Source organism: Urtica dioica, chromosome 10 (genome assembly GCF_054948205.1).
Source record: "Urtica dioica subsp. dioica isolate 48M chromosome 10, U.dioica_male_clone48M_v1_H2, whole genome shotgun sequence".
Classification (NCBI taxonomy): domain Eukaryota; kingdom Viridiplantae; phylum Streptophyta; class Magnoliopsida; order Rosales; family Urticaceae; genus Urtica; species Urtica dioica.
In genome coordinates this window covers 24,394,546-24,405,639 of record NC_142765.1, presented here as the reverse complement: position 1 = coordinate 24,405,639, position 11,094 = coordinate 24,394,546, and the positions used below count along the sequence as shown (strand labels likewise).

Sequence of the window (11,094 nt, the reverse complement as noted above, 5' to 3'; positions counted from 1 at the left end):
ACTATAGATTAGTTCCGGATGGGTCAGTTTTTAATAATTTATCCAAATTATCGATCTTTTATGCTTGGGTTTGATTTTTTCGGTTCATATCTTAGAGTGCAATTAATGATTATTGTAAAATAAATACAAAGGTCTAAGATAAATAAAATAGTAATCCTGGACTTAAAAAATTTAAATTAAAGGCATGTCATGATTGCCACGTGTCAACCCACGTAGATACGAGCAAGCCAACTCAAAATTTGCCTAAACACTTCTATTTTTCTATTTCTTATTTTGTTGGGAGCTTTGTCAGAAGTTGCAGAGAGAGAGAGAGAGAGGTAGCGAGAAACAAAAGCAAATACAGAGAAGCGAAGAGAAGAGAATAGAGAGAGAAACAAAAGCAAATTTGTGCTTCATCGTCTTCTTCTTCATTTCCTCACTCCACTTTCGCTTCTTTCCTTCATTTTCCTCTCTCGATTTCACACGCGCGTGGCGCGTACAAACACACACACATTAGCAAAAATTAAAGAATATTTATTTAATAAGGAAATTCTAAATGTTCTGACTGAAATCCCCAAAATCCCAATCCCGCATTACGAGCTTCCATTTCTCGCGGAGTCTTCATCCATTTTGGAGCTCAATTTCGATCTCTGTTCCCCGCAGAAACCCCAATTGTGTTCGTTTTTGGAATCCCTTTGTGGAAAGGGAGAGTAGGACCAATCGAGCTTTTGATTTTTATTTTTGGGGACGATCAGAGGATCTAGGGTTTGGTGGGATCGAATTCGGGTCGGGAATTTGGAGTCCGTTGGTTGTTCGGTTTGGATCCGATCGGCGTAGAAACAGCGCCATCCGATGGCGCTGTTCAGACGGTTCTTTTATCGGAAGCCACCAGATCGGCTTCTCGAAATCTCTGAGAGAGTTTACGGTACGTGAATTCTTATTTTATGAACTGCAGTTTCAAGTTTTTTTTGCTTCTTCAAGCTGAGGAAATCGTTGTTTCTGAATTTTTTGACTTCTATTTTTAAACTCAATTATATGTCTTTTAGACATTTTGCGCTTGTTTAGGACAATGCAAGTAGAAGAGTGGATTGAAAATACGGTTTTTGGATTGCCATTGGAATTCGGTGGGTCAGCTGATTGATATAGTCACCTTTTGTGCGTGCTTCTATTTGATTGAATAAAAGAAACGCGTGTTATCTCTAGTTTGAGATAAGAGAGTCGTCGTGAGCTTAGCTGAGAGTGGTTTAGGAAACGGAAATTAGTGAATAAAATATGAACTTATTTGATTTTCATTGTATTAGCTTTTATCAACGAACCTTCATTCTTCTGGTTTCGGAGGTTTTCATCCATGCCGTTTCAGAAAATTCATCGGTCAATGATCTCAGTGTTTAAAATTGTGACTTTTGTTGGGAATTCCTATCTCTGTTGTTATGCAGTGTTTGATTGTTGCTTCTCAACGGACGTGTTAGAAGAAGATGAGTACAAAGTGTACTTGGGCGGCATTGTTCCGCAGCTACAGGACTACTTTCCCGACGCTTCTTTTATGGTTTTCAACTTTAGAGAAGGTGTGAGACGGAGCCAAATATCGGACGTACTTTCTCAGTATGACATGACAGTTATGGATTACCCTCGACAGTACGAGGGGTGTCCGCTTCTGCCGCTGGAGATGATCCACCATTTTCTCCGATCGAGTGAGAGTTGGCTGTCCCTTGAAGGGCAGCAAAACGTGCTTCTGATGCACTGCGAACGCGGTGGCTGGCCTGTACTCGCCTTCATGCTCGCGGGTCTTCTCTTGTACCGAAAGCAGTACAGCGGGGAACAAAAGACTCTCGAAATGGTTTACAAGCAGGCTCCGAGAGAGCTTCTTCATTTGCTGTCTCCTTTGAATCCACAGCCTTCGCAGCTGAGATATCTTCAGTACATCTCTCGAAGAAATTTGGGCACCGAATGGCCTCCGTCCGACACTCCTTTGTTCTTAGATTGTTTGATACTTAGATTCGTCCCGCTTTCTGATGGGGGAAAAGGCTGCCGACCCGTTATTCGGGTGTACGGTCAAGACCCTGCGACACCAACCAACAGAAGCTCTAAGCTTCTGTTTTCAACCACAAAGGCCAAAAAACATATTCGCCATTATGGGCAGGTACAAAATCGGAAAGCTGAGTCTATTCTATTCTGGCTGATACATTTTATCAACCTATAAAACATTAGCGTGAATCCTTTTTTAATATAATTTAAACTTGCAGGCGGAGTGTATACTGGTGAAAATCGACATTCATTGCCGTATTCAAGGGGATGTTGTGCTTGAGTGCATTCACTTGGAAGAAGATCTTGTACGCGAGGAGATGATCTTCAGAGTCATGTTCCATACAGCGTTCGTGAGATCAAACATATTGATACTCAATCGTGATGACGTTGACGTTTTGTGGGAAGCTAAAGAGCAATTCTCGAAGGACTTTAAAGCGGAGGTAGGTTTTTCATATTTCTGCTGCTTGTCTTTTTTTCTGAAAGTGCTTGGGGTTGAATACAATATACTCATATCTGTATCAGGTACTTTTTTTGGATGCTGACGCCGTTGTCCCTGATATCACCGCAGTGGAGGCATCTGAAGATGGACACGATCCGGATGGCGCTTCTCCGGAAGAATTTTTTGAAGTCGAGGAGATTTTCAGCAGTGCGACGGACGGGCATGAAGGGAAGGGAGACTTTTATACCCCGAGGGCTCGCAACAGAACTCTGGAAGATGCAGTTCGTAAAGAGGTGTGGAAGGAGGATTTTGAACCTCACGCGTTCGAAGACTGCCCAACTGATGAAGGGGACGACAAAAGAGATAAAAAAGTGGATTCTAATGTTGACGCTGTCAAAGACATTGCTGTGGATGATGTGAAGTACAAGCTGGATGAAAAGGTGGAATCTGATTCTAACACCGTAAAAGACATCGCTGTGGACGAGGGTGATATCAGAACAAATGCCACGCCGGCTGGTGAAAAAGTGATTGACCATGCCGTGACTAAGGAAGTGATGGGAGATGTTCTTGGAAAATTGGAAGAGATGGAAGATAATGTCGAAGATGAAGAAGACTCTTCTGCCGAGAGGAAGCTAGAATCCAAGGTTTCCCAACCAAAACCTGGTGTTGATACCAGTAAGCAGAAATCTGATAAACCACAGTCTGCTACGAAGAAGCAGCCAACATCGAACTCAAAATCAGATACAAGTACAGTAAAGTCCAAGACCAAGCAGCAAGATTCTCAGGGCAAAACGACAAAGCCGGTGGTGTCTAGGTGGATACCGGCCAGCAAAGGCTCTTCGATGCATGTAACGTATCCACAGAATGCAATCCCTTATATATCACATCCACCATCAAGATATAACAGTGCACCCCCTGCTTTTGGCGGCCCTGCCACTCCCAAGGATTCCAACGGCAGTACAAAATCTAAGCCTTCTTCGGTGGCTTCCAATACTGGGTCAAAGTCTTTAGAAACCGTGAAAGAGAAGATCACCTCTTCTCAGCATTCGAAAATCAAGTCTCCCGAAGTTGATGTTGAAGACGAAGAGACAACCTCATCTCCAGTCTCCACGACTGGGCGCGTTTCCCTACGGCAGACGGGGATCTCTTCACCCAAACTGCCGCCTTCACCACCAAAAGCCCTGGCTCCACCACCGCCACCGCCTCCGCCTCCGCCGCCCCCGCCACCCCCGCCACCGCCTCCTTTTTCTAACAGCTATTCGGCGCATCCCGCTCAGGTTTCTCCCATATCATTACAGATAGGTGGACCACCCCCACCACCTCCTCCACCACCACCGCCGCCTTTTTTTAGTAGTAGTAGTAATGCAGTCTTTGTAAAGCCCTCTCCACCACCACCACCTCCACCACCACCGCCACCTTTTATGTCATCAGCATCACAACCACCTCCTCCTCCTCCCCCTCCTCCCTTTTCAACACCGAGTAGGCAAAATAGCGGAACTTTGTTATCTCCTTCACCATCTTCGACGTCTTGGATGTCAGTATCCGCACTCGTTAGCACACCAAAGTCTCAACCACCTCCTCCTCCCCCGCCTCCACCTTTCTCTCAAAATGCGAGATTTTCTGGAGTTGGCATATCAAACATCCCTCTTCCCCCACCACTTCCATTATCGATGGGTAGTGTTCCACCGCCGCCACCACCACCTCCTTTTCTTCCTTCACGTGGAGCTCCACCTCCACCTCCACCACCACCACCACCTTCGCGAGGAGCTCCACCTCCACCTCCACCGCCACCGCCTCCATCAAGTGGCGGCCCACCCCCGCCGCCACCTCCACCAATGCGTGGAGGAGCCCCACCACCACCACCGCCGCCACCTCCGATGCTAGGTGTTCCACCGCCGCCGCCTCCTCCGATGCGCGGTGGGGCACCACCGCCACCGCCGCCTCCTCCGATGCGCGGAGGGGCACCACCGCCACCGCCGCCTCCGATGCGCGGGGGTGCACCACCACCACCGCCGCCCCCTATGCGTGGAGGTCCACCGCCGCCACCACCTCCGCCCGGTGGGGGGGCTCCACCTCCCCCGCCTCCCCCGTTACGCGGGGGAGCGCCTCCTCCACCTCCCCCGCCAGGAGGTCGGGCACCTGGACCTCCGGCTCCTCCTCCGCCGAGACCTCCCGGCGGTGGTGCACCTCCTCCGCCTCCTCCTGGGGGCGCAAGAGGAGTAGCTCCCCCTCTCGGCCCACCCCCGCCATCTTTAGGGAGGGGGCGTGGGCTTTCGCGCCCTCCGGGAATGGGTGCTGCTGCTGCTGTAACCCGAAGATCTTCCCTGAAGCCGTTGCATTGGAGCAAGGTCACTAGGGCATTGCAAGGAAGCCTGTGGGAAGAATTGCAAAGATATGGGGACCCTCAGAGGTATTTCACCTCCTTTCTCTATTTATGGTTGTTTCTCTACTTTCATGATATTGATTTCTGCCTTTGGTTTTTTGATTCATTTTCATGCCCTTCTAACTTTCTAGTTTATTACTAATTTTTTTTATGACCAGTGCACCGGAGTTTGATGTGTCAGAGATTGAGTCTCTTTTCTCTGCCATAGTCCCAAAACCGGCGGATTCAGGAAGCAAAGCTGGAGGGCGGCGGAAGTCAATGGGAGCCAAAGCTGATAAAGTCAACTTGGTAAATAAATCACGTGTCTAAAGAATTCATAAATCCCATGCTTTACCAATTGAAATGATATGCTTTTGGCTCATAAGCTTGTTACCTACATGTAAATAATAGCCTTCCCCCTCAGCATTGATTTATATTTAGTATATACCTGTCGCAAATGCTTCTGTTGTTATCATATTTCAATTTAATCCAATATATGCAATCCTTATCTTACTTGCAACGCTACATGTTTTAGATTGACCTCAGGAGGGCAAACAACACTGAAATAATGCTTACAAAAGTGAAGATGCCACTTCCTGACATGATGGTAAGCCTACTATGCTTGAAGTCTTACTTGTGTAATCTAAAAAAGAACACATAGTTTTGTATCTTGGTGGGATACAAGTACTTTAATGGGGAATTCCTTATTGACGGTCTGATTTATTGTTTATATCTTTGCCGTCCACTGGTGGATTTTCTTACCATAAATGGCGGGACACTTGTTTATCATTATTGACTGGAGAGATCATCAGCACCTTGTATAATGTTGTGATACAGCCAGATTATATGACAGACAGTGCAAATGTTACCTGAATCCATATCTGTTTAGATCCTTGTCGATGACTTCTATTGCGTGTTGTGTTAGATGGATATATGGGTTTTGCCAACATTACTCGTAACTTAGCTAACCGCTATCGGTATGCATTTTTCAGGCTGCGGTTCTAGCATTGGATGAGTCTGTATTAGATGTTGATCAGGTGGATAATCTAATAAAATTTTGTCCCACTAAAGAAGAGATGGAGCTTCTCAAGGTGAAGCCAGTAAATAATGTTATATTATTTCGACTTTTGATTATATACTTTGAATCTCTTTGCATACAAAATAATTTATTTACTGTAGTGGGTATGTAGAATATGCAATAGTTCTTCATCCTTGAGTTTATTGTTAATGTTGTTCATTGCTTAAGTTTCTTGGTTTTGATTCCTTTTAATATCGTTTAGGGCTACACTGGTGACAAGGAGTCCCTGGGAAAGTGTGAACAGGTGAGCTTTTGCTTGTCCTATAATGTATTTATGAAATAATGGCATTTCAGCTCCAAACCAACAAGCCTGGGTGCAAATACATTTTTGTTTTGTTCATGAATGGCCATTGAGCTCCAATTTATAAGAATCATCTTAACATTTTACATAATATACACATGGAAGGATTCTACGTGGAACCATGTGGCATGTGTTATCGTTTCCGTTAGTCACCAAACATGAAAAACAATATTCATTACATATAGTTCATTTGACTGTGACTGCCATTAAATGATGACTAAAACCACGGAAAGATTTTCAAAATCAGTGGTGGTAAAGATATATGGACTGCGACAAACTTCTGTTTGACACATTAAGGGGATTAATGCTTGAGTCTGCTAAGCAATAAACTCAGTTCTCTTTCACTTATGAACCTTACAAACTGAAAATTTAATTGTAAAACTAAAAAATAATTGTCCAAATTGTTAGGATTTGAAATCCAATCCGGAGTCGTAAAGCGTTATCTTTAAGAAAATCTTTACGATCCTCATTTATACTTTTTTTTTGTTCTTTTTTAAAGAAGAAAAAAAGTGAACCATGGCTAAGGCTAAGCATTGTATTTTTATGGTCTTTTTTTTTTTTTTATAATGGTCTAATTTCTTACTCAAAGCCACCTATTTAGCGTGGGTGGAGGTTCATACAACTACACTAACTCTCTGTCAAACTGTGATTTTTATGTTTTTCAGTATTTCTTGGAATTGATGAAAGTCCCCCGGGTAGAGTCAAAATTGAGAGTGTTTTCTTTCAAGATTCAGTTCAATACTCAGGTGTGGTGGTATAGTTTCTCATATATTGTTTCTGCTATAATGTTGAAAATTTTCCATAAATACTTTTAGCCTTTGTTGAATAAATTGTCGCTGCTTGTTATAGAATTCAGAGTTCAAAAAGAGTTTGAACACAGTGAACTCGGCATGCGAGGAGGTATGCTACTGGGTGCATTCTTCCAATTTCCGAGCTGTTTATCCATATATTTAGTCCTTTGGTGCGTTTATTTTTTCATGCAGATCCAGTGTGTCAGTGTTTGACTTTAAGGTGGTTTTGTGCTGCTTTACAGGTTCGTAATTCTTTCAAGCTGAAGGAGATTATGAAGAAAATTTTATTCCTGGGCAATACATTGAATCAAGGAACTGCAAGAGGTAAGAGTTTTCCTTCAAGTAATACTGAAGACTCAGTTTATCGATGTGCTTGTTGTGTATCTCAAACATAAAACCTAACGATTTGTTCAATGAAACTTTTAAATGAAAAATTAGATTAACTAGAGGTTCTTTATCTTTTTTAGACGGATATTAACTAGAGGTTTTAAGACATTAAAAGACGGTATGGAAACAAGATTCAATTACAGCTAATGTTCTTCCATAGAGCATTTTTTCTCGTCTTCTTGAAATTTGTTCAGTACAACTATACGAAAAAAAGAAAGAAGAAGAGAGATAATTCATGTATATGTGCAATACTGCTACGATTTTAATTGATATTAATAATTCTTGATTAGGAGACACAATAAATACATAGGAAGATGTGCCTCTGTCTTAGACGATCTAATTAGCGGAGTTCAACAAGACAGTACTGTTGTGATATGGCCCGGGATTGGATCTCGAATAGGGAACTTTGCCAATCTTTCACCGAGCTTAGCCTCCCCTTTTTGAGTGAGACTAAACTTTTGGTGATTTATTATTGGCTGCGTTTTTTATTAACTTCAGGTCTCTTAAATAGACTTAGGTTTACAACCTAATGGGCCGGGCCCAAAACCATAAACCTAGTTACATAAATAAAACCCTAATTAATTAGGAATGATAAAAAGGCAGAATTTAAAACCCTAATTGCACAACTGCCTTAAAAACAGCAAAACTGCCTTAAAAAAAAAAACCCTAATTGCACAACTTAAAACTCTAATTTCGTAATTAAAACCCCCCAAATTTTCTTAATCAATAACCCCAGGTACTAGATATGTATCATGTTGATGTAGTAGAAGATGGATATTGCAAATTTACTGTTTCAACATTATGAAGACTAGGGATAAATTTCCATGTAGGGTCTGGTCTTTCTTGGGAACTTGAGCTTATATTTCGATGAAACTTGCAGGAGCAGCAATTGGGTTTAAATTAGACAGTTTGCTGAAGCTTAGCGATACACGTGCTGCCAACAATAAGATGACACTCATGCATTATCTTTGCAAGGTACGCTTTATTGAAATGTTAATTTATTCATATCTGTCTTCATGCATTAGCTTGGTAAGGTATGCTTATTAAATTGTTGATAAATACTTGTCCCCCTTGATACAAATAAATGTTATCTGGGACCCGATTCATCTATAACATTAATGGCCAGTTGGGTTATGGTCCAAATACCTTCGATAAAACCATGAACAAGGTCAAGCCTGTCGAGTTGCATCATCCTATGTCATGTTTAAAAAAACACATTCTTTTATCTATACTTCAACAAAATACTGAATTTATTTATTATGCCTATGGGTTTTAATCTGATGATTTGGTTTTCATGTGCCCTTAGGGTCTTGCTGCCAGGTCACCGGGGCTTCTTGATTTTCACCGTGACCTTGTTAACCTGGAAGCCGCAACAAAGGTTAATAGCATTTATTATTTTGCTTGTTACTGGTTTTCGTTGTGGTGGTTGTATGTATCATCACATTTACATGCAATGTGTCTATTCTTTCCTCCTTTCAAACTCAGATACAATTGAAGTCGTTAGCGGAAGAAATGCAAGCCATTATTAAGGGACTAGAAAAGGTCAAGCAGGAGCTTGCTGCTTCGGAAAACGATGGTCCCATATCCGATGTTTTCCGTAAGGTAAATGTTTATTTCATTATGTGATATTGATTCATCAAGTGCTTTCTAAATTTTTGTTTTGAGGTAACGAAAAACACAGTTGTCTTCTTACTTGCTTGCTTCACTGATTCTTGCTTGTTAATGCTGGGCCGTCAACCTAAAGATTTTTCACTAATATATAAATGCTTTATTTTTTATTTTTAAAATTTTAGACATTGAAAGACTTTATTGATGTTGCGGAGAACGAGGTGGCATCTGTGACAAACCTGTACTCTGTAGTGGTAAGTTACTAGTAATATATTTTATTTATTTAGTTTTTAATTTATAAAACATCGGTCTCTGATACTGTTTAATAAACAGGGTAGAAACGCAGACGCTCTAGCGCTGTATTTTGGGGAAGACCCTGCACGATGCCCGTTTGAACAAGGTTAGCTGTCTTCTCTTGATTTTTTTTTTCATTGATAAATACATTTTTATTGTCAAGTTATTTCCTTCCGAATCTAACTCACTGCTCTGCTTAAAGTAGCAATTGGTTGCGGATAAATTCTCTTTTAGTTCGTGCTTTTTTCTCATGTTCAAATTCTTTTCCTCTCTTGATTGGGTTCTGTGCAGTGACGTTGACTCTCTTAAACTTTATAAGATTATTTCGTAAAGCGCACGACGAGAATTGCAAACAAGCAGAGTTGGAGAAGAAGAAAGCAGAAAAGGAGGCCGAAATGGAGAAGGCAAAAGGCGTTAGCCTCACGAAAAAAGTTGCGAAATAGGCGGTGATAAAAAAAAAAAATTCGATATCATGCCCGTCGCTCGCGGAACCGAGCTCTCACCGGCCCTCCATCTTTGTCCGAGCTCTTGGGAAAAGAGGACCATTGAACGGGAAAATAAGCATCTTCATATCGTCCCTCTCACGCCTTTGGTGCAAAGGTACAACGAGCCCTCGGAGACGGGTTTGAGCTGGAAAAATGGGTAAATAGGCAAAAGCCTAGAAGACCTTGAAAATCGGACGGAGAATAAGATCAACTTCGCTCATTAGATATCTATTGACTGACCATACTTGGAAGACAATCAAGTTGTTAATATCGTTTCCGATCGAGCTGCTTTAAAGGAGGTTCCGTGATCATGGGCTTGGCCTAGTTTTTCCTTGGGTCCTCTGACACGTAAAAGAGCTTTTACAGCTTCAGAAGATAGTCTGTGGGGAGATTGTAAAGCTATCATTTTCTGCTCCTGTGTACAAATTTCTAACAAGTTAGCTTAGCTTAGCTTAACTTAGAATCTTGATTCATTTTTGTGTAACATATAATTTAGCTGGCTCTGTTTCCTCATTTGTTTGGAATTTTTTTCTAGGAGACCCGTCAAGATAGTTAGATATGTTTATGTATAGGTTTATCAGTTTAGGAGTAGAAATTAGAGGGGGGGGGAATGAAGAAGAAGAAAGAAGATGGGTTTCAATTGTAAAAATATAACTGATCCGATTATAGATTTGTGAGCAAGAAAACTGCTTGTTTCGTTATGATTTATTGTTCCCATGTGAAAACAAAAACTAATAAAAATTGATCACTTCTGATGAGATGTCAATTGTAGACTGTATCTTCACTACTTGCTTATGTTTTTTTTTTTTGGTTAATTTTTATTTTTAAGGATGATTCTCTACGTCAATCTTGTTCCAAAACCAAGTTTGCAATATCGTATTTTTATTATTTTTTTCGCTAAAAATTGGACGACGTTGAAGACTTCGGATGGTTCGACTCAAGGTCGGATCAAGTGATCGCGCACGAGTCGTATTTGTAGAAACTCGAAAGTCACGAGTTTTTTCACCTAATCCAAGAACGTTCTTCATTAGTCGCGGAGAACTGAGAGTAAGAAGAAAAAGAAAATAAGCTTTTCGACTTGTCGCTGAGAGGTGTGAGTAATAAGAAAAAGAAAATAAGCTTAGGAGAAGGTACATTTTTTTTTTTTTTTGGTCTTATCAGCGGATAGAATAAAGTAATTAATAAAATATCATATTTACATATATGCCGTAATTTCTTATAAGGATTTAGAAAAGATTATGAAAGCTATTTATGGTATAAAAACATATCGATATTTACTATGTGTGCAACATCAGAACTGTAATTATATGCATAATAAAATAGTGCTATGCAACATCATGTCACC

General features: G+C 41.2%; 1 protein-coding gene across 1 annotated transcript; it reads left to right on the top strand.

Moving 5' to 3' along the window:
* Nucleotides 1-252: 252 nt before the first annotated feature.
* Nucleotides 253-10,507, top strand: LOC149384333 (actin binding protein). The gene is made up of 17 exons (XM_089629598.1): nt 253-904; nt 1,416-2,119; nt 2,223-2,444; nt 2,527-4,853; nt 4,985-5,114; nt 5,341-5,412; nt 5,798-5,896; nt 6,086-6,127; nt 6,850-6,930; nt 7,034-7,084; nt 7,218-7,299; nt 8,243-8,337; nt 8,669-8,740; nt 8,848-8,964; nt 9,156-9,224; nt 9,304-9,370; nt 9,556-10,507. The coding sequence occupies exons 1-17, from the start codon at nt 832-834 to the stop codon at nt 9,705-9,707; spliced, it is 4,455 nt and encodes a 1,484-aa protein (XP_089485724.1). The 5' UTR covers nt 253-831; the 3' UTR covers nt 9,708-10,507.
* The last annotated feature ends 587 nt before the right edge of the window (nt 10,508-11,094 follow it).